The sequence below is a fragment of the Rousettus aegyptiacus genome, unplaced genomic scaffold (genome assembly GCF_014176215.1).
Source record: "Rousettus aegyptiacus isolate mRouAeg1 unplaced genomic scaffold, mRouAeg1.p scaffold_m13_p_3, whole genome shotgun sequence".
Lineage (NCBI taxonomy): Eukaryota > Metazoa > Chordata > Mammalia > Chiroptera > Pteropodidae > Rousettus > Rousettus aegyptiacus.
Window position 1 is genome coordinate 105560329 of NW_023416306.1, and position 27697 is coordinate 105588025.

A 27697-nucleotide genomic window follows, 5' to 3' on the forward strand; every position below is an offset into this window, starting at 1 on the left:
GGAAATTTGTGAGGTTCCAGAGAAACAGGTATATTAAACTGCTATATGGAGATAAGTTCTAAATTGATGTCAGATATCTTTCATTCAGATACCTCACCTTCACAGGTGAGGGGAAGCAAAACAGTTTCTATTCTCATGGAGCTTAAAGACTAGTGGGAGGGATAAATATTAATCAAACAATCACACTAAAGATTGTATATAGCAGGCATTACTTTAGGGTAAATGTAATGCGAATGTTGTTTTGGCTCCAGAACATCGCTCTGCTGTGAGTGACATTCCTGCCCCTACGGAAGCTCCAAAGGCCACTAAGGTTACCTGATTCTGGTTTTCTAGGTAGCAGCTGCCTAGAATCACAGAGAGGCATTCCTCTCTTGGTTCCCTAATGAAATTCAATTTTTTTTAGCTTTTATCTTTGTAATTTTAATTTGGTCAAAATTAATATTGGGAGGAGAGGAGAACCTAATAATTTTGATAAAAATGAAGATTCCTGTCTTCGTGCCAACCTATTGTGACTCTCACCATCACTCCAGCAGCTCCATGGAACACATGCTATCTAAGAATACTGTAAGTGGAGGCAGGAAGTGGTCAGACCCTGCCATGGGCTGTTGATGTTGCACATCCCACCTTCCTCGACTTCCTCCACCTGGAATGAGGGAGGAAGCACACACTCTGGAAATGTTAGAGTGTAAGGCAGAGAACAGAAGTGATTACTGATTCCCATTGCAAAATTTGTTGTCCAAAAACCCTTAGTGGAACATTAACACTCTTCATTCTTGAGAAGATGGAATCTTTTCAATAACATCGATCCCCACTATCCTCGTTGCCACAGCCATTCCTGGCTCTGAGAAACACCTAGCTGTTCCCCAACCCCTCTGTTTCACTGCCTTAAAGACCAAAGTCGAACTTTGTTTTTCTCCTTTACTGATTGCTTTTCTAACTCCTCAAGCTAGTTTTATGACCCTAGCTATATCGCTCTCTTCTCTACTAGCTTTGAAATGCCCTACAGGTCACTCTTCTGATAAATAGCTGTAAGGCAAGGAATTTACTACCATCTTTCAGTGCTGTTTCTCAGCTCCCAGCAGCCCATTTAATTTGGCAGTTGAAGGGTCACTTCACAGGGCGACCCTGTCCTAAGTCCAGGGATAGTAGTACCTTTTAGTCTCTACCAACTCAACATTCATGCAAAGCACACATGGGGACTTTCTAGACCCCTTTTCTCTCCCATTACTCATCTCATACTACAATTTTTCAGTTTGAAAAGAGGCAGCTTATTATGCATCCTAGAGGAATAGAACTTTATTGCTTTTGGAATATAAATATTCTCTTCTCTTCCTCTTTGACTGAAACAACTAAATGCATAGCCTGGGTTTAAAAATTGAATTTTGGTTTGGTGAATTTCAGGACTGGATTGAGGTTAAGTTATGGCTGAGATCTAAAAGTCTGTTTTTGAAAGCTGAGCATAAAATCCTATACTCTTATCTCATTCAGTCCAGCACTAGTTCCAAACCACTAAAGAGATATGGTAGGAGTTTGAGAAGTTCTCAGAACACTGTCAAATCCAATTGACCTCATAGTACTCCAACTGGAGCTACATTTCTACCTGGATCCATCTGACATCTGCTCCCCCACTGCCTTAGGCTTTCAGTGGTACAACCGGGTGGGGCTGGAAGAGCTTTCAAAGCACCTATCCACTGGACCCTGATCACCGTCTTGAAGCATAAGAAGGACATAAAGCTTGGGAAGAAGCATGTCAGGAGCTGCTCCTGCACTCCTACTCTTCCTCTGCCCAATATACACACCCCAATAGCCAATCATTCAGTCCTCGCTGCTGGCCTCACCTCTCAGGAGAAACCCAGCCTCTTGCATACAGAAGCAGAAGTGGGATTAGTGGCAAGAGCTCTGGATTAAGTATCAGGAGACTGACTTTTAGATCCAATTTTACCCATCAGTAGCTGTGGAATTTGGAATAAGCCACTTAACCCCTCTGTGTCTTAGGTTCTTAGTTTGTAAAATAGGGAAATACCTACCCTTCCTCCTCTTCCTGAATTTCATAAGGTTGTGGTGAGGGGTCACATGAAACAGTGGAGGGGAATGACATTTAGAGGAATGTAGTACCGAGGCTTTGTAAGATTGCATTCCCATAAACCACTTCCAAATGACTAGGACTGTTTTTAAGGGGTTATTTCATAATTCTCACCAAGGGTGGGGCTGTCGTATCTGGGGTGGAGGCCAGCCTCCAGGAGTTCTGTCTACATTCATGGGTCTCAAAAACCCCGGTCATGGGGTATGACCACAGACTGTCCCTTCGGCTCACTTTTGAAGCTTTCTAATTGGCAGCAGGTCTCTGAGAACAGCCCATTTTTTCAGCCCTACCATTTTTAGCCAGTCTTAAGACCTTTGTTGCCTTGGGTAGACCATGTGCAGCCCAGTCAGAGGGTCTTGAGTTTCGGGACCTGCACCAGCACTTGTTACTGTGTGGACTTGGGCAAGGCAGTTGATATGTCTGAGACTCAGTTTTCTCTCTGTAAAATAGGAGAGATGATATCTGACTTCATAGGTTTATCCTGAGGATTAAAGGAGACACGTAGAGTACCTGTCCATCTCCGATCTCTACGGGCCTGTGGTATGCTCCTCCTTCCCTGCTTCTAAGGAGAATTATTGCTAGATACACCTGCCTGAAGGTGATTCATGCAACCCAAAGGTATTTTAAAATCAGATTGAAGATGAGACTGCCCCTGAAAATGCAGGTACTGCCAACTATGCTGATGCCACTGTCTCCCCTGTACCTTTGGTGCCTTGTGCAGGGAACATCATCGGCTCTGGAATCTTCGTCTCACCGAAGGGCGTGCTGGAGAATGCCGGGTCCGTGGGCCTCGCTCTTGTTGTATGGATCGTGACGGGTCTCATCACAGCTGTGGGAGCCCTGTGCTATGCTGAGCTCGGGGTCACCATCCCCAAATCTGGAGGTGACTACTCCTACGTCAAGGACATATTTGGAGGACTGGCAGGGTAAGAGGCTCTGCGAAGGTCTGAGTGGTCTAGGAAGCCAAGGCCAGGTAATTTCCAATATACCAAGAAGAGCTAGAGAATGGGATGCCCCTTTTGCCTCTTTGTCATGGTTGCTAGTATAGACTTGTGTCCCCCTGATGCTCCTGAGAGTGGCAAAGGAACCAAGTTGTAGTTTTAATCTCTATTGACCTTAGTGGACAAGATCCTATGGGTGAGAGCAAATAAAACTATGTGAAAACTTTGACCAAAGACTCTTAGGTAGAGCATATCACAAAACGAAGCCCTTTTTTCTTGAAAAATGAAAGTGACCACCTAAGAGATGAAGTACCGTCTTCTTACATTACCAAGAATAATGGCCTCCCTCTAGAGCCAGGCCTTGATCTTGAATTTCTTGGCTCCTGTAGCCCTTCTACTAAAGAGCTCAACCATCATCAAGGAGTCCATGAGTGTGGAGGGCACTGCCCCCACAACACCCGCTCAATGCTTTGCTTCCCCTGGCAGTTACTTAAATGGCCACACTCCCAGCATGTCCTGGCTGTCAAATTTCTGGAGTTGCAAATTTTATTTTTCACCACTGGATGCTGGGGGCCAGAGTGATAGAGAAGAGATGATTAAAGGAAAGGGGAGAGTGAAAAAAAGAACACCAAGATGTGTGTTAGAACTAGTTGAAACTTAGCTCTTCATCGTTAAACCATTTCATTACCATTGCTAAGTGTCTCGTTTGAGGAGGAACTGGGTTTCTCAGCTTCTTAAAAAACAAAAGAAAACCCATCTCCTTAGCCCACCTGCCTCTCCTGATGCTGCCCAGTGACTTGCCCAGGCTTCCCCTGATGACTTCTGAATCCTTGCCATGCCTTCAGTTGGGGCAAGGGTCTGTCTCCATTGCTGTCTTGGCTCAAGTTCCATTCTGTTCCCCCTTCAGGTTCCTGAGGCTGTGGATTGCTGTGCTGGTGATCTACCCCACCAACCAGGCTGTCATCGCTCTCACATTCTCCAACTACGTTCTACAGCCGCTCTTCCCCACCTGCTTCCCCCCAGAGTCTGGCCTCCGTCTCCTGGCTGCCATCTGCCTATGTAAGTGCCATCTGGGTCTTGCTTGCAGGGTGGCTCCTTTTCGCCTCCTGGGTGGTCTCCGTGTCTCTGCTTCTCCTCTTCTCCCTCTTTCTTTCCTTCTCTTTGTTTTTTCCCCCATTACTTTTCTATTTCCTACATGTGTACTTTGGATGAATGGATTCTGCATAAGATTACCTGGTATTAAAAAAAAGAAGAAACTTATGTAGCTTCTCAGAGGCCCGGTAATTTTCATTGGCAGGGTTCTTCACAGCATACAAAGCACTTTCACTTATATAATCTGATATGTGTGAATGACAAATCCAGGAGCTAAGCTGGGCAGGATTATCAATTTCCTAATGCCAGTGAGATAATGGAGCCAAGCAATGACTTGCCCAAGGTCGCAGGCCCTGAGTGGAGCCCTGGTCTCCTGATTCCTTCTCTTCCAAGCAAATACACTGCACTGGAGGCTCCTGCTGCTCATAAGAAGGTTTTTCTGGCCTCGTCCACCTCTACCTCCATCTGCCAGCTCACATATTAATACCCTTTGGAAGGAAAAGTTAAAGGTATAAGTTATCTAACTGAGGAGAAAAGCCATAAGGTGGATTCTGTGGTTAGGATTCAATTGCAGTAAAAATTCAAAGAAGGGAGAAGGTTCTCTGTGAGCTGGAATAGATTAGAGAGGCTTTAGAGAAAAGTTCTGCAACCTGTATTTCTAGAAGTCTCAACACTTAGTCTCTGATAACAGGGATCCCAAGGATTGGGGTATTTTATATCTTTCAACCAAAAACTAATTTCTAAAGTAAATATTTGGATCTTTCAGAGGCTCCATTTCTAGAGTTGGCTCAGTTTCTGCCTACCCACATCTTCTGACACACATACACTTAGCTGGGGGTAGTGAACGGCCACACCCTTTCCCAGGTCTTGACACTTTCCTTCCATCGTGCCGGTGGGATGGGGAGGGAAGGGTCACTTGCCTATCCCAAAGCTTCTCACAAAGCAGCCAGATAGGGCTCGAGGGATGGTCTCCTTGGCAAGTGTGCCCTCTTCGGCAGTGATGCCCTAGAATAGACCCCCACCATCCAAGCCCCTGGAGCCGAGACACTTGTTTGGGGCATATGCCTTGTGCTTGGTCAGGCCAGTTCACAGATCTGGAGAGGAATGTGGGCTCCAGAAACAGGCTGCCAGAGGCCGCGTCACCACACCACTTCCTAATTGCTATGAGTGCTTGGCAAAGTAACCTTTTGCACCCTGATGTAAGATGGAGGTTGGAATCCTGCCAGCACAGGAGATCATGGTTGCAAAGATTGAAAAAGACAACAAATATTCTTAGCACTCATTGGGCACCTTGTAGCCAAACCATTAGTCAATGAAGGTAGTCACTTGGTCCTTGCTTACTAATTGGATCTAGAGGTGGGGGAAGGGGAAGGAGAAAGAGGGTGTGGGAACACAGGAAGAGTTGCCGTTTCTGCCATCAGACAGGCTAATAGTGGTTAGAAGGGGACCACATGAGTTCTGGACACTGCTATTTCAGCATCTCATGCACACTGACGTGGCTTCCTTTTTCCTGCTGATTCTGCTAAAGTGTCTCAGACAGGAAGCCACCCTTACCCTCCAACTAGAAATTGAGAATCCTGAGTCTATTCAGTCCATCTCCTACAACAGAAAAGAGGCCTCAGTGGGTAGTTCCCCAAGCAGGTGGACCCCACCGCTTCCTTTCCCAAACCCATCAAGGGTAGGTGACTTCTTGGGCCGGAACTCTCTGGAGTAGTGTAGCCTCCTTGATATCCCCTCAGGCCAGGGAGGTGCAAACCCTCCCAGGAAATAAGGATCACTCCTGCTTGTAGCCCAGCTCCAGAAAGACAGGTTGTAATTGGTCTCTTCGGCAGACCACACCTCACCTGGACACTGCTAGCACCAAGCTAGAAGGAATTTAGAAATTCTAACAAAAAATAAGATCCTCCCCTCTCCCGATTCCTGACATTAAAGGTTTGATAAAGCTTGCGTAGCCTGTCCTCTGCCTTCTAAGTAGAACTGCAAAGAAATTATGACCAACTTAGCAGTAGTCAGCCTTGCCCTCCAGAGATAGGAATTTTTCAATATCCTTGAGTATTTTTCTACTTTCATAAACAGGAAAATCTTCTTAAACCCAAGCTTATTCTTCCTTATTTCCTTCGGGGAAATAGAAAAACAGCTCCTCACCTCACCCTGTGCACTACCCCTTTCTTCCCAGATGTGAAGGCCATGTAGAGCCCCCAACTCCTCTCCCCACAGGGGTGCACACACATGTACGTAGCCACAAACCCACACTTCCTCACTGGACACTCCCAGGTACTTTGAATCTGTGTTCAAAGGCTCTGCTTTCTGGTTTGTTGAATACCTTTATTTTATCTTATTTTATTTCATTTTTGAGCCCACTTCTACAGGCCCCTCAAATCGTCTTTTTACTATTCAGTAAAATAGGAACTAGGCTGTCAGGAAGGCTTGGTGGATGCTATCTCTCATTAAATACTGGTACCTTTTATTCTAGCATCCCTCCCACCATCATCCAGCCTCACACATCCTCTTAGTTGGTGCCAATCAAGCCAGCCACGTAGAATAGGCCCGGTGTTCTTTGGCAGTAGAGCCGAGAGTGGTCCAGTCCTGCCATATTCCTGAGAGAAGCGGTAGAGAGTTTGGGGATGGTCTGAATGTATTAACATAAGAAGCTCTACTTTCTGCTGTGTCATTTTGGCATGCTGTGACAGGCTGGATCCACCGTGGAAATGAAAGTTTTGAGGCAAAAGCCAGCCTCTGTGGAGGGGTAGTGTCTGGGTTGAGGGAGCTGGAGGGCAGGAGCTGGCAGGCAGAACCAGTGTGGCAAAGCCCCTGGCTGGGATTCATTGCGGGAGGGAGAAGATGAAGTCAAGTCTGGTTCCACGGGGCCGTTTTGGAATAGATCAGATGAGAAATGATGGTGGGAGGAATCAGATGAGGTAGAGAAGCAGAAAGAACCTGCCGTGACTGGCTTGCTCACACAGAGTCTGGAAGGGGTGGGGAGGAGAGAAGCAAGAGAGAAGAAACTGCAGATTGGATCATGCTTATGCAACTGCAGCTGCCTTTGCGTTATTTTATGATTTAGGTCAAAGCTGATTATTCACTACCGAGTCGGCAGAATATTCCTAGCCTCCGGGCAGTAAAAAAAAGAAAGTATTTTATATTTTAATTAAATGAAAAGCTGTTCTCCCTTCTCCAGAGCAAGCATATTAGTGCCTTCTTTTGTGATTTGCTTGAGTGTTTTCTTTCATTTCTTCTGTTTTGTTTGTGTGTATTGTTTTATTAATATTTCATAAGCAAATGACTTTTTCTCTAGCCAGGTAAAAGGTAAAAGGTGTTCCCCTTATCTTCACCCAGTAGCCTTGGCAACAGTAGATAGGTATCCTTACAATTCTAAATAAATGCATCTGTCAATGTATGTATTTGGGTATACAGATCAATAGGTTCTTTCTGCAGCTTGCTTTTTTTTTTTTTTTTTTTAAATCATTTAGCTGCATCTTACGTGTGTTTCTAGTTAGAAACAAAGTGGTCCCAGTGACACAGAAGGAGCACCAGGTGTTCTGGGGTTCCACATTTGTTCTTCTTGCTTCCTGAATCTGGATTTTCCTTTGAGATCTGTTTGTCCCCCATCTCTTGGATCCCAGGGTACCTTTCACTCAGGCAGCTCCTGGCATCCTTCCTCTCTTTTGGGGCTGGAGTCACATCTAGCATCTGCAATAGATTATTTTCTTCTCATTCAAGTTCCCCTCTTGTTGCTGAATGCCTGGTACTAAAGAAGCTCCTTCCTTCTCCATTCTCACCTTGAAGAGAAAGGAGTACCTTGCATGTGTTTCATGAGTAAAAAATGCTTATCTTGTTTTCTGTCTATCTACTGAGATTCCTAAGAGGCTAGTTTTCCAGAGCTTCGAATTTTTTCTTCTTGAAGACTTCACTGTATGCATTTCTTTTACCCCTGGGTTATTCTGCAATTCCTCTATAGAAAGTTTCCAGATTCTTGATGCAAGATGCTACGACGGATATACGTGTGTGTTGTTTTGCACATCTCTTGTAAATTAATCCCTTGACATCAGAGAATTCAACAGCCTTTCCTAGCATCTAACTCCCTTAATCTCAGTTCTTTTCCCTTTGAGGCTTCATATTCTTGAGCCCCAAACTTCTCATCCCTGGGCATTAAATGTATTACTTCAGATACCTCGGCAGCACTGCCTTCTTGCCCCTCCTTGTCCCCAAAGAGTTCTTCTGGTGTCTCAACAGTCTTGTATAGGTATATGAATCCAGACAAATACAGACTGACCTAGATTTGATTCCCATATACCCAAGTCCCCCTTTTTTCTGTATATCTTCTAACTAGCCAACCTTTAAAATATAAACGTATTAAGAAATCTCTTAGTCTTTATGCAATGGTCAATTTGACTAAAATGCCATTTTTCATTTTTATAATGCATTAAGATGAAAATTACTTTGTAAATGGATTTTCTAGGGAAAAAAAAAGAAATTGCAAATCCATCAGTTAATTACCATATTGAGCTCCCACACTGAGCAGAGATAAGGCATTATTTATACAGTATGGAAGAGATTAAAGGCTAGTGAAGAGATTGGTGTACAAACAAATAATTACAATGCGGTGTGATGACAAGAGATACTTCAAAGTTGGGAGAGGAGTGCTAGGGAAGTTTCCCAGGTTGAGCGAAATCTTGAAAGGCGAGTAGATAGGCTCCAGATAGGCATAAAATAGAACAACCAGGTAGTGAGAGGGGCACAGGCAAGACTTAGGGTTGAGAGAGAGACAACCTGTTGAAGAGAAGCAAGTACTTTTGAGTGGGTGGAGCCTCGGAGAGTGACGGGAGATGAGGCTGAACGGGTGAGGAGGAACTATACCTTGAAGGATCTTGTACATCATGCAGAAAATAGCAGACTTCATTCAAGAGATGGGGAACCACTGAAGGATTTTGAGCAGAATAGCATGATTAGATTCGAGTGAAGAAAAGACAGTGACACTTGAAGCAGGGAAATAAGTTAGCAGACTAAGCATTTGTCCAGGGCACGGAGGCAGTGGCCTAAAATAAAAACAAAGTTACAAGGCAGTAAAACAAGAAAGATTTAGGGGTAGAATCAGCTGACCATTTTCATTGATTGACTACTATGATGAAGGAATCTAGTTTGTCTACAAGTCAAAATGAAATATGTTGTAACTTAACTGTCCCTAATATTTGTGATGCGCAGTTATGTGCTCTTTGTGTTTCTGCCTTCCATGTCCTCTACAAAGCTCTGAGGAGCACTGAACAGGTCTTCGGTTGGGAGTCTTCCTCAGGTGGTTACCCCAGGATGCTGCTCGAAAGCTTGCTCTAGAGCAGAATAACTTAGGGTTTGGGACTCTCAGGAAGCATTATATAAATGAGAATCTTTATTCATTCAATAACAATACTTTGTTCATTCAACAAATATTTATCAAGGGCCCAGGTTGTGCTAAATACTCTTCTTGGCACAGGGGATACAGCAATGAGCCAGAAAATCCTCCTTCTCATTTGCAGCAGCAGCAGAAAATTAAATCTTCTCTCTGAAGTATTTATTGAGTCCAATTGTGTGTTCTCTATAGGTTCCGCAGGGCACAGAATCATTCAATTGTTATCAAACATCCAAGTGTCTTTTCCGCTCCAGGCACTGTGTTATTCATGAGGATACTTAGTTCTTATATTAAGGAACCCATAGTCCAATGGATGATTCTGACAAGTACAAAGGGAATTTTAGTTCCAAGTGGTAAGTTCTCCAAGAGCACAACATCCAGGGAGCTAGATGTAACAAAAATGGAGGCCCTCTGGGGGAGTTCTAGGTAGTTCGGTATAGCCACAGCATAGACTAGGAGGTTGAAAGTGTAGATAGAAGTGGAGACCCGGCCATGAAGAGCCTCAAAGGCCATGCTAGAGAGATTGGGCTTTACTCTAAGAGCAAGAGGAAAGCATTATAGCATTTCAAACAGAGGACCGACGTTATCATATTTACGTTTTATGAGAATCATGGCTGCAAGGGTAGAGGATGGATTGGAGAGGAGAATAACATCAGAGGCAAAGGGACCAGTTACAATGTGGTTACAGGAATCCAGATTCGAGATACCAGTTTTGTGAATCAGAGATGGAGCAGGGACAGTGTGGAGTAGATAAACAGGTGACCCTTGAGCAGCATGGGTTTGAACTGTACAGGTCCACTTATACATGGATTTTTTCCCCAATAAACATACAGTTGGCCCTTCGTATCCCTGGGTTTCACATCCATGGATTTGACCAACCTGGAATTGAAAACCGTATTTTCATTCTGGGATTGCAAATCTGCAGATGCAGAGGACTGACTGACTGTATGTGCTGTTCTGTGCCATTTTATATGTGGGACTTGAGCATCCACGGACTTTGGTATGGGGGTGGGTTCCTGGAACCAATCCCCCCAACCCCCCAGATATCCTAGGAGGACTGCAGTTAAGTTTCTGAGGAGTCGAAAGTTATATGTGGATTTTTGACTGGGTAGGGTGTCGGTACCCTAACCCCCACCTTGTTCAAGCGTCAGCTGTGTTTGGCATTTACAAGGTAGAATTGGTGAGATGTGGCGATTCAGGGAGAGGGAGTCTAGGATGGCACATTGGTGTTGGAATGCAGGTGAAATAGATCAGGGACAACAGGATCATCTCATATGTCCTCTCATTGGTGTGGTTCAGACTGCACCGAGTTGGCTCCTGTCTTTGCTACCCTTGCTATTTATTCTTCAATACTTAAGATCTGTCGTGGGCATTTGAGGACGGTATCCCCTATGTTTTTGGACTCTGTGCTTATAATAGCAGAGTAAACACCCATTCTTTAGTGCCATTTCACCTCCTCCCTGCCCTGCACGGTTTCTGGAGTATTCTTTGTTCCTGTAGCCCTAGAAACAAAGGAATCTCCGTTACCCTCATCTTATATTTCTGTAAGAGCAATTCGGCCTTGAGCTCTAATAAGATGAACAACTATTGGTATGGTGATTTCTAGTTTATGTATCATAGTAAACAATTACAAAGATCATAGAGAATTCGAGAATGGAGGTCTTCTTCCCTAGAGATCTGCTGGTGTTGGACACTTCTGTCCATTAGTCTAAATCCAGTCTGCTCTCAGGTTGGGGTTTAGCCACTGACTACCTGAGAAGTCGGGGTCTTGTTTTCAGTTTCGATATGCTTCAATTCGTACTGCAGATCACCTCCACTTTCCTGGCTTCCCATAGTGTCTCTTCCAGTCTCTAGCTTTCACTCTCAGACTGGAATCCTGCTATTTAGAGGGTGTACATAGCTCAAGTGCCGGAAACTGGGGGATGAGGAGCTTATTCCTGGGAGTGTGTCCACCTCTGCTTGGGAGAATAATGAATGGGTTCAAGGCTTCCACCAATTTGGAAACAACTTGCTGACTTTCTTAAACCAGATTAGAAGCTTAAATTCCCCACTGGAGAATTTGTCACTGACTCTCAAAGATCGTTTTTTTTTACCTCCAGAGGAGCCAGCACCTGTGGTTTATGAAGTCACCCAATTATTTTGTCTAGTAAACCTTTAAAGGTTAATGTGACACACCAAATTTATATCACATATAGGAACATAAAATCAGAAGACTCATGCGAGTGAAACCTAGTTGTACTGCGAGTTTTGGGGGAAAGAATAGAGAGCAAAATTTGTTTCGAGATGTTAGCAATTTGAGTACTAGCTGCCCTTGGAATTAGATTATAAGTGAGAATCTCCAAATCTGTAGAGAATCTCCAAACCTGTAGAGAATTTTTATAAAAATTTATTTGTCAAACAGAGGATACACCTGGAAGCAAGATCTCAACAGGATGACATAAATGCTTCCAAGAATAATAATTTGCAGTTTCTTTTATGGATTTGAGATTAAGAAGGGAATGTAAGGATGATCACATGAATGTGGGAGAAAACAAGGAGGCTGGGATTGGATTACAGGAAAGTTAAGATTCTGTGTTCACACTTTAGAAGGAGGGGTCCAAAAGGGGACATTTCACAGGTGTTAGTTTAGATGCACAGAAATAATAGATGAGGCTTGCTTACAGCAAAGGTAAGCCTTTACTAAAGAAGTTATATGTCTGGGCGTGGCTACCCACCATGACCTACCCAGTTAGGAATTTATGATCAGATCACCCCATGAGGTTACTTTCCATAGAACCCTTTTTTCGTCCACACTGACCAGTCTTGGGAATATTGCAGCCGGAGTCTAGATTTATAGACCTTGGTGGATCCTAACAGAGCCCACAAACTTTCCAGTCTGAGAACCAACCAGACTCCCACAACCCACACCCTTTCCTCCAAGACTGAGGATAATGGAGAGTGAGGCAAGGCCTCCTGAGCTCTATGCAGACTCCTCGGAACCCGTCCCATCTTCCTTGCTCTGAGTCTGGGAGGTGTCAGGCCTAAGAATTGGGGCATGCAATATAGGAATTCTTCAGGCCTGGGTTGGAACAGTTGTGAGTAGGATTAAAAAGGGGCTCCCAAGGTGACGTGCTGCACTATATCTGTCTCTCCTACTTTCCGTGTGTCTTCCATTTTTCTCTTCTCCCCTAGCTCAGGAGCCATGCTTAGCTAATGCCAGAAGGAGAACTACTCAGCTCTTAGAAAATGCTGAGCTAGGTGTTTGAGCTTCTTGGCCAAACTAAGTACTGGATGGTGATTCAGCAGAAAGTCCAGTTCGAGCAACTGGCACTTGCCACTGAGGGATCAGAATAGGAAGGAAGGGGAAGAGAGAGCCAGGAAGGGAAAGGGCAGAGGTGAGGCACCGCAGGGCGGGAGCTCTGCGGAAAGTGTCCAGGAAAAGCTGTGTGATTCTGGACTTCAGAAGCTCCCCAGGGTCTCTCTGCCCCTACCCCTCTGCTGGTTTATCCTTGGCAGAGAGAGACCCTTCCAGAAGGCTTAGCGCACCTCCTCTATGTAGAGTGTCTTCCGGGACTTCTCAAACGGTGGCAGCGCTTCTAGACAAAAAAGGCTGGAGAAGGGCAAAATGGTACTGTAGCGTGGTAGGCAAGATCTATTTCAGAGCCTATTTATGAACCTAATGGAAGCTGAGATCAAAGCTTAGTTTATACGCAAGAGCTGCTTTGATTTTTTTGGTCGCTGTTGCTTTGTTTTGATGTTTTGTCTTTCGCTAGTGGAGTTATTTACATTACAATATACCAACCTTTGTTTTAAGTAGGCAGAGACTAGAGACTCTAATGTGTCTCCTGGCCCCACATGAAAAATGTCCTGGCCTTGGGCAAGTAGGGAAGGATTCTAGGAAGCTGACTCTGTGTGTCCGCACTCCTACTCCAATTTTCTCGCAGCCTCTCTGAGGTCTATGAGGAGGAAGGATAGCTCTGACTGGCCTCATGAGCAGAAGTGGAACCTTATCAGAGCCCTGGGTTATGTGCGTTAGAATTTAAACAGAGCTCCGTGTTTTCTTTGCTTAGCAGTGCCTTTTGGCAGCGGGTGCTAGTTACCTCCTAGATCTAGAAACAGTTAGGCAGGCCAACCCAAGCAGCCTGTCCACAATTAGAAACACGTGCCGAGTTCCTTCCAAGAGCGGGGAGTCGGCCAAGGAGCCCCATCCAGGCCCCGTCCAGCCTATTACAGAGCCAAGTGTCGCCACACACCCTCCCCACAGGCTGGGCGCTCACCCGCTGCTCCAGCGTGGGCACCAGAGGGCTGGTCTGAGGGCCATTGCCTCGCCCTTTTGCTCCAGGTCCAGAGGGAGGGGAGTCAGGGGAAGCTTGCCAGAGTGTGGTAGGAGGCAGAAAAGTGCGCACCCCAGCAAAAGGTGAGACAGAAACCACATGACCAGGTAAAATTTACTGCTGCTTCAAAGGGCTGGGAAACTCCATTCCAGAAAGGTGCTTATTTTGAAGTTCTGGAGAGGAACTGGGTGTTCTTGTTTCTGCAAAGTAGTGTCATTAGCTTCCCTTTTCAGCAGCTGTCCGCTTAGTACATTCCATCTTTCTTCTTTCTTTCCCAGCCTCCTCTATTCTGCTCCTCAGGACCTCAATCTCTCTCTCTCTCTCTCTCTCTCCGTCTCTGTCTCTGTCTCTCCACCCCCACCTTCTCCACTCCCCTCTCTCTCCCTCCCTCCCTCCCTCGCTTTCTGTCTCTCTCTCATAATAAAGTGCATCGTTTCGCCTCCTCTTTCCTCCCCATGTTGTTGTTTCTCATACTCACTCTTCCTCCTCTTCTTTTCCATCTGTCTTTATGGACTTTGGCAAGTCTGGCCGTTTTTTCTCCCGTTTCTGCTGCCTGTTTTCTCTTATCTGAAAACACGAGCAGAGGACTGGTTCTGGAATTGATAAAGGGAAACAAACCTTTCCAAGCTGCCTCCAGGCCACACCTTAGGGGCCAGCCAGCAAGGCTGAACAATCCAAATGGGTTTCCCAGATTTCCAGGGAATGTGTGATGGTGATACCAATAAGGCCCTAGGGCAGGGGACACAAGGCAGAGAGACAAGTCTGCCCGTGGGAAGTTATTTTCTGAAGCCCTGGGGGTCATGGACACAACTCTTGGTTTCTGAGGCGTGGCCCTCTTAGTCTTCCCCTTTTTGCCACATTGGTGCCTTATGTCCTGCTACCCAGAAAGCAACAGTTGACAGACTCAGAGCCCCAGGTGTCACTGTCAGCAGTGACCATGGGTATCACTGACAGAAGCAGGGGAGAGAGAGAACGTGGGAATGGATGAAGGGAAAGAAGAGCACCGTGTGTGTGATAAAAGAAAGGCTAGTGTGGTGGCAGAAGCCGCAACTGGGAATCTGGGACCACAGGGCAAGTCCTGTCTTTGATACTGTTTAGCTGGGGTCTTACTTCACTCACATATAAAATGAGGTTCTGAGTCTCTCAGGTCATTCCTGGCTCTGACTGCCCCTGAGGCTGGAAACTACCTCTGGGTAGTAGGATGTAGGGCTCGAACTTCTCCCTCCAGTGCCCAGAGCTCTCTACGAGGAGAGCTCCAACTGTTTCATGCTTCCAAGCACTGTTCTTATAACATTCAATCCAGCCCCCTCTCCATATTTCCCCATCTCAAACTTGACCTCAGCACACAAAAGATGAAACAGTGTAGTTCATGGAGCCGAAGCTGGTTTGGCAAAAGGAATGAGATTAGTTTGGGGATCCACACAGTAAAGTGTTCATTGGCCCTCTGATGAAAACACAGGATGACTCTTTGTGAGCCCAGCTCAGCAAGAGGCCAGAGTCCTGTGTCCAGAAGCGAGGGAACACCCCAAAACAGTCATCCAATGGTCTCTGGAAATGACCTGTGCTTTGCGAGCTTTCTCGGGGGAAAGAGAAGCAGCCAGCATATGTATCTTCCTCCCCATCTATGTCTGTGCTCGCCTGCCCTGCTTCATGAGGCCATCCCATGACGTGAAAAACCCTAATAGTTACTTCCTAGAGAAGCATAGTGGCTCCTATGCACCCTCCCTGATATTTTCTGCATAGCTTTATCCATCCATCCATCTCCACTCAGCAGGCATTAACACCTACTGTGTCCCAGTGTGTCAAGGTCACACTAGCTAACAGGGTGATGTTTATGGCTGTGTGTGCACTGCTGGCTGCAGGAAGAACAGGGAAGTTTCATTCTCCACTGAGCCTGAGGAGAGCAGCAGCAGCAACAGCGCTCCTTGGATTTCTGTAGGGCATTCTTTCCCAGCAATGATTTTTAAGGGTTGGTGTAATTTTCTTCACTTGTGGAAACAGAGGCATAGGAACATATTTGAACATCTGGGCTCCGGTCAGTGTCTCAGCTTTCTGCTTATTGGCTCCACAATCCTTCAATCCACCTTTGTGCCTGTGACCCCACACTTCCAGACAGCTTGGGTTGAAAGACCTCGAAATAGATAATTTGTGGATGAGCATCCTCCTGAGAAAAAGATGAAACAGATTAGAAATTGAGGAGCAGGGTCAGGGTAGAGGAGGAAGCAACAAGGAGAGGCACTGTTAACCGTGCAGGATGTGGCCCGATGTGTGATATGGCTTCTCCAGAACCTTCCAAACCATCCCCTTTCCTGTCCACTCTGCTTTGCCTCTGATTGTCAGCATTATTCTGAGGAAATCATGCCCTCTTTTTGAGTTCTAGTTTCTTAGTTTATGTACAATCAGAATAACCACTTAACATTTTATGGAATTAAAATGGATCACACCTGAATTTTACAGAGAGTAAAGTAAGGCTCAAACAGCTTGATTAGCCAGTCCAAGCTCCCTGAAAGAAAGTGACCAAGCTGGGAAGGGCACCACAGCCATTGGGTCTTCAAGTTCTAAAGGTCTATGATACTTAGAGTCAGCCCAGGCTGCTAGGTCCCTCCAAGGGAACCATCTCTGCCTCCAGCGTCCCTCTAAGCTATTCAACCCCCCACCCCCATTCTTAACACTTCACTCTACACAAACTCCTCTGAGCCCTACTTGCTTGTTCTGTACTCAAAAAAGACATCAGAACACACATGGTCCTCCCCTCACCAGGCTTACTAGGTAGAGCTGAGGAGAGGAATGATAAAGTCACAGCCCTGGCTCTATGCTGGTTGCAAGGACTTAAAACCAGCCCCACAATTCTCTAATCCATTTTTAAAATTTTCTAAATGAAGATTTATGTATTTGCTTATGCTGATGATTCACTGGTGTTCTGTTGCAAAACGAGATACTAATTTTAAATTATCTGTTACCTACAGTCTATAATGTATTAATTTAAAGTTAACATTCCCCCAAAATGTTGTTCCTATTCTTCCCTTCTAAAATTTGTGATCCTTTAGTCTCTGTGCCTTACCTCCTACTGAGACAGGTTGAATTGATTCCTCCCAGGAAAGCCACAGAGCATTGTCTGCTGAAGTGCATTTGGTATTGTCTACTACGACATAGCACACAATGTGGCTACCCTTTACCCTCCTGCTGGAGGGAGGAACTCAGACTCGTGACTCTTGAGTTTATCTCTTGGTTTTCCATCTTGATTTCTTTTATAGCCTTTAATTATAGCCTCTGATCAGTAAATTTAGGAGACCAACAAAACTATGGGTCAAAGAACAAAAGAATTATATCCGCATTCCATCTGTCTTGCAAGAAGCTTGTAATTCTTGGGCCTCTGTTCATATGTGTATCGGGGTTGTGCATGTGGGCCTGTAGTTGTATGAAATATGGAGGAGAATGGGGGAGAACCTGGGATGAGGGATGAAGGAAGGGTATTGGGAGTGTCTTTTGCCCTATATTTTTATGAGAGAAGCACAGTTAGAGTTATTATAGGGCAAGCCTATTTGTATTGAATTACAAAGGGGAGGAAAAGGAGGCAGTAATGCTCTAGCCATAGGATCCCAAGAGTGTGGAAGAGATGGGATGTTGTCATGTGGCTGGAGATTCGCCAACTAGGCCAACACCTTGGTGACCTCACTTTCACTACCCGCATGAGGAGAGCCCCCCCTCCCTCCACTTGGTGTCCTGCAAGGCCTTTGGACCAGCTTTCCGTTGGGGTCCTGGTATGTGCTGCCTGGTTATTCCCTAAAAGCTTTTCTCTTTAAGGATATGCACCTGCTTTTTGCTCTTTCTGTATGATGTCTGGCCATGTATTATTACTTCCCCATTGCTGCTATAACAAATTACCACAGACTTAGTGACTTAAAACTACACAAATTTACTACCTTCATAGTTCCAAAGATCAGAAATACTAAATTCAAGGTGTCAGCAAAGCTGTGTTCCTTCTGGAGACTCTGGAGAATTGTTCCCTTGCCTTTTCCAGCTTTAGAGGGCCCCTATATTCTTTGGCTCAGGGCCCCTTTTTCCATCTGCAAAGCCAGCAGGATGGCATCTTCAAATCTTTTTTCCTTTTTGATCTCTGTTTTGGTCATCATAACTCCTTTTCTAACTCTGACCTTCCTGCCTCCCTCTTAAAGGGCTCTTGTGATTACATTGGGCCCAGTCAGGTAATCCAAAATAATCTCCCCACCTGAAGATCCTTGACTCAATCACATTTGCAGGATTCCTTACAGAATGTAAGGTAACATATTCACGAGATTAAGATGTTGACATTTTTGGGTTGCCATTCTTCTGCATACCCCCAGGAATTCTGATGTTATCATCCCTAGGGAGGAAGTGAAGGAGAGGCTTCTGTGACTCCCCAGGGATCAGAGTCTGAAGATCAGGGCTGGGATGGGGCTAGGGACGCCTTCTCTACAGGAAGCAGGAGCTTTCCCGCCCCCTCCACAGTGGACACATTCCAAGTCAGCAACAGGATCTGTATTGTCATTGATCTGAGGACTCTGCATTTCTCTGCCAGTCCTGCTGCTCTCCCACAGGCAGGAATCATTGAGCCCACCTTTCCTATTTGGCAGTTGAGAGGCCCTGGGTTCTCTGGGCAGGGCACAAGATTACTGGGGCTAATCTTGCTGGCCTCGTTGTTTGTTTGTTTGTTTGTTTGTTTTCTTTTTTTTCTTATCCCACCCGTCATCCTGACATTAGGCTTTTCAAACTGGCAGATTAAGTAACCAACCCCTGACTTCAGCACCTTCTCGAAGTCTCATTTTTCTTGATAGTCTTTCACCTTTTTTCTTTAAAACCCAGGAAACAAAAGAGAAAGAGTAGAGAAAAGGCCCAAGAAATATTGATAAGTCTGGGCTTCCGATAAGGCCTCTAGAGAAGCAGCAACCACCCCCATAGCCAGGTTACGATGGACAACAGCCAGCATTTTATGCCTTTTCATTTATTTTGTCCAGCTGGGCCAAAATTGTAAAATTTTTCCCTGTTGTTAGGGTCTCCCCTCCTATAGGAAGCATTTCCGATTACCCCGAGCTGAATTAGGGGCACCTCATGGATGCCCACTGGCTTCCATGAAGAGCTCTGCCATCACCACATTGTTTTCTGATCATTTTTTAGATCTCCCAGCTCCCCTCTTACAATATCAACTTCCTGAGGGCAAGGACTTGTGTCTTATTTATAACTCTCCCACCTACCAAAGTGCCTAGCAGGTAGGCCCTTTGTTCACGGATGGATGGATGCATGGATGAAACCCCACATTTCAAACTGAAGTGACCACTGGTCCACATCTAATTGTGGCTTCCCCTGAGGTTACTGTTTCTCAAGCATGCAGAATTCAGGGTCTGGCTAAGAAGAGAGAGGGGACATAGCCATTAGCAACAGAGAGAAGCTCTGGATAGCAGACAGGCAGAGAGGCAGGACACCTGAGCAGGGCAGGGGCTTGGCAAGCATCTGGCAAGTGTTGTCTTCACTCCCTGACCTTTCCTTTTTGGATGGAGGCTCGGGTTTCAGCCCGCTATGAGAGAAGCTGTCCTGTGGTACCAGGAGACAGCTTCTCTCATGAAGTGCCCTCCTTCCCCTTAGTCACATGCTGTGATCACTCCACTGCAGGGTGAAAGGTCAGACATGGCCTGCAGCCATTGTTCCAAGGAGATTAGTGTCACAGGCAGCCAGTCTCCTCACCTCATTCTCAGGATTTCTCTTTTAATTCCTGAAAGATCCCTGCAAAGGAGAAAGGTTAAATATTAGTCAAGAGCTGGGTTTTTATGAAGTTGTGGAGATAAGCTCAGGCAAGACAGAAGACACCCACAAGATTATTTGACAACGTCCCTTCCTTCAAACATCTCTGATCTCCCCAGGATACTGTGGGCCCGACCTTTTGAAGCAGTTTTTCCGGCTGCCTTGACAAGATCTCTCTTGACAAGAGAATGATTTTGTGTTTTCTATCCCAGCATATGGGGAGGTAGTTACATTCCCCCTTCTGCTTAGTTGTCCTGCTCTGCCCTTTGTTGTCACCTCCCTCCCTCCCTCTCCTCCCCTTGGTGGAGGACAGTTTTCTTCTCCACTGCTTGTTCAGCAATCCTTACCTATCCCTGAGCCACATAGGTTTTGTGTCCTAATCTTCCTTCCTTTCATAAGTTACTCTCTTTTATTTTTTAGCCATTATTGCTGGTGTCTGCCTGAACTCCTGGGACCCAGTGGCCCAGCCTCATCCCTAGTATGCTTCGGGGCCCTGGGGAGAAGTCCAGATCACAGGCCCCGTTGCTTAGAGTGATTTGGGTTGTTTTGTCACCAGGCATGTGATCCTAAAACCCTTATAGAACTGAGTAAGAGAAAACAAATGTGTATTTATCAGACATCTCGGTCCATCTGGAACATCTGAGTATTTACAAAATGTTCTCCCTGTTCAGGCACTTAAAATCCTTCCTCCAACAACATGTTTTGGTTCTCCTCATATGACACCATCTTGGATAACAGCCCCTCCACGAAGAGTCAAGAGTTTCTACTCTCGAAGTCAAGTTTCCTGTTGCTCTTTTGGCTCTGTGAAAACAACTGGGGATCATGTCTCCTTTTGATGAGTTTCCTGGAGAGCAGGGAGATGGGTGTGCATTGTGAAATTTGTCAAATGAGATGAGATTACAGGGCTAATGAACTGGGACATTTTCTTTCTCCAAGTATTAAATATTTGCTGAGTACCTGCTATTTGCAGGTACCAATAATATGCCCTGGGATTAAAAACATGAAACAGTCAGAGTTCCCAACCTCCTAATCTGCAAGGAGACAGAGAAAAAGAAATAGATCATTATAATACAAAGAAATAAGTGCCCAAATTAGATATAAACAAAGTGGTCTGGGAGGAGAGAAGAGAGACAAACTTTGTTTCTTGTCTATAAAACGCAGCTGATATATCTTACCTAGCAAGCATATTGTGAGGAATAAGTAAAATAATAATGACTTACAGAGAAGGTGACATCTGAGCTGGATCTTGAAAGAGGAGAAGGAGTTTGCCAGATAGAGACGGCACAGAGAGGAAGGTTACAGAGGGATAATAATGTCAGGTCCTTACCCTGACAAAATGTTCTCAGAATCAAGTAAGGTTGGGAAATATTTGGAAAGCAAATGCACAGTTTCAGGATAAGGTATTGATAGAACTTGATCAGCTGTTCAAGTGAAGTCAGAGGTCTGGTTAGAGGCTTGAGGAGAGAGAAAGAGTCCCATGCTTTTATACGTATGACTTGTACCCTTGGAGGACTAGGGGGCATCCTGGTCACTGTTTCGGAGGAAGGGGAAGCTAGAGGGTTTTTAATTTTTTCCCTTTATTCTTAAGCACTTCATAACCACCAGGAGATTGAGCATCTGATTCCTGCAGCACAGGGCTCCCATGGGTTACATAGAGAGTGCAACAGTAAAATGGGGGACCTTTCCATCCCAGTGCTCAGCCTCTGAGCTCTCCCCACAACCCTGGAGGTTCCACGTGGTTGAGATTTCCATGCCTCCTAGGAAAAGAAGCAGGTTAAAAGCCCCTCATACTACTCAAGAAGATACAGAGATGGTGGAAATAAGCATATGAAAACACGCTCTACATCATTAGTCACTAAAGAAATGCAAATCAAAATTGCAATGAAATACAACTTCATTATGACAATAGCCAGACTTTAGAAGCTATCAATAGCAAATGCTACAAAGATGCAGAGCAACAGAATCTTGCACACATTGCTGGTAGGAATGCAAAATGATGCAGCCACTTTTGAAAACAGTTTGGCAGTTTCTCTAAAGTTTAACATACATTTACCACACGACATACATTTATCCAACTCTTGGGTATTTACTCAAGAGGAATGAAAACCCCATTCGAAGACTACCCCCAAACTGGGAGCAACCCAAATATCCATCAGCTGGTGAATGGAAAAACAGACATATATTCGTATAATGGGAATACTACTTAACAATAAAAAGGAGCAAACTACTGATGTATACAGCAACATGAATGGATTTCAGAAGTATCATGTTAAGTGAAAGGAGCCCGACACAAAAAGCTACATGTCAAATGATTCCATTTATGTGACGTTATGGAAAAGGCAAAACTACAGGGATAGAAATCAAATTAGTGGTTGCCCAAGGTATAGAAGGGGACTGACGTCAGAGAAACAAAACATACCAGAGAACTTTTCAGAGCATTGGAGGTGTTCTATGTAGAGAGTGCAGTAATGATTTAACAATGAATACACTTGTCAAATCTCATCAAATTGTACACTTGGAAGAATGAATTTTACTCTATGTATATTATAACTCGATAAGCCTAAGTAACAAAAAATTCTCCTAAACCCCTAAGCCCCAAAACCAAGATCAGGAAGATGACATCCAGGATCCCACAAGCTGCTTAGGGTGTCCCTTGGACATACAATGACTTGAAAGCAAAGCCCACATGGGTGCCCTGATCAGCTGCTGACTTTCCCCCCAGAGCCAGTTCCACGTCTTCTGGCTTCCAGCCTTGGGCAGGGCGCATTCTGACCAAGCTCTAATTTGTGACACATAATCCCCATTTGTAACCAATTAACCTAGCCAGAGCTTTTGGACACTGGCGCTGAGCATGCAGAATATTTGGCTTGTCTGCCACAATCCCAACATCAAGAACAAGGAGCATTTCTGCTTCTGTGCACAGGGTGTCCTGCAGCCTTATTATGGCCCCTGAGGGTATGTTTGGGGGGGTGTCGTTTCAGTGCTCCTCACATGGGTCAACTGTTCCAGTGTGCGGTGGGCCACCCGGGTTCAAGACATTTTCACAGCCGGGAAGCTCCTGGCCTTGGCCCTGATCATCATCATGGGGGTTGTACAGATCTGCAAAGGTGAGTATCATAAGATCCACAGGGCCCTGCCCTACTTTCCACCCCTTGCATGTACACACCCCCCTCACACTGTCTTATGCAGTCTAAGGCCGAGATGTCCCAATTCTGGCCTTAAATGACTTTTCTTCCTCACTTGTTTGACAAAGAGGAAGAGAAACCATCTTCCCAGAAAGTAGGGCATGCTTTGCCTATTAGCAGATTCAGTCCTCCCATGCCGATCGCATGGCTCTGAAGACCCCAGATCCCTGGACTCCTATTGCCCCAACCCCAGGCAAGCTCCCTGCATCTTATACTGTCTCTTGTCCATATTTTAAAATGGAGGCTGCAGGAAGAGATTTTATATGTTGTAAAATTACTCACAATCTCTATAAGAGAGAGCTCTATGTTCCTGGGACCCCTGCCAACATTCCCCACTGGATTTGGTCCTTTCCAAGCCTGAGTCTGTATTTGGTTTCCATGGGACCCATAGAACCACGAGGCTCTGCCCAGTGTCACTGCCTCCTGGAGAAAGTCAGATGACAAGCAGGAGGCCTCCCACCTCCTCACAAGCCCTGAAAGCAGAGTGGGGTGCCCGGATTTTGACTCCAGGAAACATAATTAAGGTTCTGCTATATAAAATGTCCATGATTACTTTAATCAGTTGGATTAAGTTCTTTAGCAGGTTCTATTGTTTTCAGGAATTTAGATTTAAGCCAATCACTCTGCTGTCTTTTCAAAAACAGTGAGTCCCTCTTAATCTGGTCCCAACACCTGTCTCCTGGTCACTCTAATCTATTTACTCTTCCAAGGCCAGATCATAGATGGATAAGTAAAGTATGGGCAATCACTCTGTGTCTCATTGCAACTTCCACCTCATTGCCTTCCTGGACGGCACTCTGTGTGGACACTGTGCTAAAGTCTGGGAGGCTAATTTAAGAGCTCTTTGCTGAAGGCCCCTGTCCTCGGGAAGTCTGTGCCATGAAAAGGGAGACCAAACACACACCTTAGAAAAAGATGGGAGGAGACTGACGAAGAAAGCAGAACAAACTCAAACTAATATAGGATTATGGAAGCTTACGTTTGAGTGTTTGTTCTTGATGCTTTCTTCATGAAAATGTACAAACTTAAATATCAGGGAAGGTGGTCAGGAGGCTGCCAAGGGTTCTAATCCTGAATCTCCGAATCCCAGTAAGCCAGCTCCACTTTGCCCAGCTAGCTCCAAAGTTGCCCTGCCCTCACTAGTGGCCTTCCCTTCCAAGTAACTTTGCCTTTTAAAAAAAAACATTCAGAACTGTGTTTCAAACCTGAGCCCCCATCGGACTCATGATTACCAGGTTCTAGGGGGTCTTGGACCTGTATTTTCCTCCTCCTTTTGGTCCCACTTCTCCAGTACGTGGGGTTCACTGGAGACAAGACAAAGAGATGGATCATCGTCACTGAGACTGGCAGAGATGGGACCAGCCAGGCCAGGGGCTGCCAGGTCTCTGACTGGTCTCTCTGAGCAGCCTTCTGCCCCTTGTGTCCACAGGAGAATACTACTGGCTGGAGCCAAAGAATGCATTTGAGGCTTTTCAAGAACCCAACATCGGCCTCATTGCGCTGGCTTTCCTTCAGGGCTCCTTTGCCTACGGAGGCTGGAACTTTCTTAATTACGTGACTGAGGAACTTGTTGATCCCTACAAGTGAGTTGAAATAGCCCAGCTCTTCCTCTCTCCCTTGAAAGGCCAAGGCACCTGCCATGGGAAAGAGGGAGCCAGGGGTGCACTGCCTACATCTCTTCCTCCCAGCTCCCATTCTGACCAAGACCTGATCGATCCTGAAGAAATAGTTCGTTTTTCAGAAACTTAGACCATTTTCCATCCACCCTGCCAGGAAAAGGATGACCAGGCGACTGTCTCAGAGCAGACCGAAAACCAGAAAACGGTTCTGAGATAACACCACTGCCTGAGAAAATAAAACGTGCCCTGAAAAGTTTTCAGACACCTTACTCACCCATTTCGGGACAGGCAGGCAGGTCTTCGTGTCTTGAGGCAAGAAAAGGAGTGCATTGTAGAGATTCTGGTCAGGAAGAGATCAACAGGCGTGGAGTATATTTCCAGCCTAAGATGTTGCACTCCCTTTCAATTGTCCTGCCCATATTGAGACAAAATCCCCATTCCTACCCCTCCAGGGAGAGGGAACGTCACAGAAGGCTGCTAGGTCAGCTTCATGCAGCAAGACAGAGGGCACTCCCCAGACCCCGTGACGAGGCAGATGGTCCCAGGTGCCGGGCCTTCCCCCTCTCACCTCCTCTCCCTCTACAGGAACCTTCCCAGAGCCATCTTCATCTCCATCCCACTGGTCACATTTGTATATGTCTTTGCCAATGTCGCTTATGTCACTGCAATGTCCCCCCAGGAGCTGCTGACATCAAACGCAGTCGCTGTGGTAAGAAATCAAACTCTGCCATCTCTCGAACCAGGAACATTGACATAGACTTGCCTGTTTAGCCACCCTTACTTTCCCCTGTTCCATGGATTTGTGGAATTAAAAGTCATCCCAAGTCCTTAAGGCAGAAACCACGTCTTCAAGTTCCCAGGAACAAACTGACAGCCCCACTGTACCTAGAATGGTAACAACGGCAGAACTGAGTAGTTGCCAGAGACTGTATGGCCCGCAAAGCTGAAATATTTCCTATCTGACCCTTTACAGAGGAAGTCTGCCAACTCCTGATCTAGAGCAGTTTAAACTCTAAATATGATGATTGTATAAAGGAGACAGGCGCCTCCCCAGAAAGACCTAATTTCGCACAAGATGCACCATTTCTCTCTGCCTCCATTTCTTCCTTTGGAAATTGTGCAGTCTGACTCCTTCCCATTGAAAGTAGGAGTGGGTTGTGCTCTTTGGGGAAAAGATTATGCAGGTCCAAGGCATTGGGGTCCCTGACATCTGGAAAAGACCTGGGAGCTGTGCCATTCCCTCACCCGGCTTCACCTGGGCCACGACTTCACCCTGCCAAACAGTGTCATTGCTTGTGTTATCTATGGACTGAAGAAAGAGGCTCTCCAATGTCCTGTAGCAACCTGATCTGTGACCACTAGCCTTTCCCAGCAGAACAGCTATTCCGAACAACTCCCCCAGGTGCCGTACATCAAGTGCATGCTTGGTTCAGAGAATATAGAAGAGGCTGGTGCCCTGACATTTTGTATGACTTTAAAACATGAAGACTAGTCTATAGCTTCACCACCTTTTCTTTCTCAACCTACACAGTAGCCTCTTATCATTTTGCCTCCAATATCATTTGTTTCTAGGAACTTAGAAATTCTCACACTATGAATTAGGATTCATCCCTATTTTACAGATGGGAAAAATGAGGTTCAAAAATTACGAACCTTGCTCAAGATTTCACGACTCCTAAATGATGGGCTGAGATTGGAGCCCCAACATGCCAGACTCATAGTATACAATGTAGTGAGGCCTGGACTCACATGGCCAGCTTCCGGTCCTCACCCTACCACTTCCTGGGTGTGAGACCTTAAGCAAGCTCATGAATTGTTTTGTGCCTAAGTTTCTTCATCCATAAATCGAGGATAACAAATGTTAGCTTATTATTATCAGAATTAGTATTCTCACCATACACTGTCTTCTTCAGTTAGTTAGCCCAAAGTGCTAATTGGCTGCCCCCCCGCTGTGTTGTGGTTGCTGTGGGCAGGGGGGCCGGGCATGGATACTGTCCCTCCTCTCAGGAGTTTAGGTAAAGACTCAACAAGGGTGGGCCTGGGAGGGAGCATCCCCAGCAGTAATGCACCAGTGTGGGATTGTAACTTCTCCTTTTCCGCTCACCCCCGGTTTTCTCTCACAGACTTTTGGAGAGAAGCTCCTAGGGGTCATGGCCTGGATCATGCCCATTTCCGTTGCCCTGTCCACATTTGGAGGAGTCAATGGGTCTCTGTTCACTTCCTCCCGGTGAGTGCTATCTAGGCCCTTTCCGAGCCCAGAGCCACTCTGCTGTGCATATTGCTCTGTGTATATGTGGGGGCTTGTCTCCGTCAGCGAAGGTCTGTGTGGGCACCTGGGAGGTGACCTTGCAGAAAGTGATTGCTCACATGAGGGCATGTGTGTATCAGTGTGGACAGAGAGGGCTGTGTGTGCTCACGTGGTTACCTACTATGTATGTGGCTTCATATATAGTGGTGAGAAGCCTTATCCCACCTCATTTCGATAGGAGCAGGGAGATGAGGAGGCCCCAGGCTGCCTGACACAGTCCCAGGTCTGGGGCTATGGCTGGCAGCAGGACCTCTCAGCTGCAGCCCCTTTTCCCTTCTCCTAGAAACAGGCTGTGCTGGCTAGAGAGGAACCTCATCTGGAAGAGGTCAGAGGGACCTATGCCTGGGGCCTCTGGCTAGCCTTCCAGGAGAGTTCTAGGACCAGACTGCAGGTGGGATGGGATCATCTCTGAGTGCCCTGTGGGTGCAGGCTCTTCTCTGCTTAGTAGACAGGCAGCTGTAGAAGGTCTTCACGTGGCCACTCAAGTGACTCAGGTAGAGCATGTTAAGTGAGAGAGCAGGGGAAGAGCAGCAGGAAAACATTTGTCCAAAGCCACATCCCCCACCCCCAAACTCTCAGGGAAGCCAGAAGCTCAAATGGGCCCAGGAGCCCCTGGCTCCTGCACCCACACATCCAGGAATCTGGCCCCCTTGGTGCCCCTTCTTGCTGTCTCCAGAATGGGCTGTTGAGGCCGGCAGATGCTGCACAATTTCCAATGGTGCTGTTCAAGGGGGTCCTCTGAGGGTTCTTAGAAAGACCCTCTGCACCAAGGGCACAGTCCTGCTCAAAAGATACAGCAAAAAGAATAAGTTCCTGAGTTCAGCTGCTTCCGAAGCCACCCATCACATCAGGGAGGAGTTCCCATGACCTGACAAAGGAGTGCCATGTTTTCAGGAACCAAGGCAGGAAAGAGGAAGTGTGGGTGTCCCCCGTTCCCCAGGACCCTGTGACACTCATCCATCCACAGCAACCTCATGTGCATGTTACACAGGTGCAGT

General features: G+C 46.0%; 1 protein-coding gene across 2 annotated transcripts in view; it reads left to right on the forward strand.

Moving 5' to 3' along the window:
- Positions 1–27697, forward strand: part of SLC7A8 (solute carrier family 7 member 8) — a 47372-nt gene that overhangs the window by 11652 nt on the left and 8023 nt on the right. Inside the window, exons 2-7 of one of the 2 annotated variants that reach the window (XM_016120477.2) lie at positions 2805–3009; positions 3932–4083; positions 22569–22694; positions 24202–24355; positions 24977–25100; positions 26515–26618. In XM_016120477.2, coding sequence (XP_015975963.1) covers positions 2805–3009; positions 3932–4083; positions 22569–22694; positions 24202–24355; positions 24977–25100; positions 26515–26618 — 865 coding nt within the window. Of the gene's footprint in view, positions 1–2804; positions 3010–3931; positions 4084–22568; positions 22695–24201; positions 24356–24976; positions 25101–26514; positions 26619–27697 lie in introns of those variants that run through there. The other variant, XM_016120478.2, reaches the window with a different exon arrangement.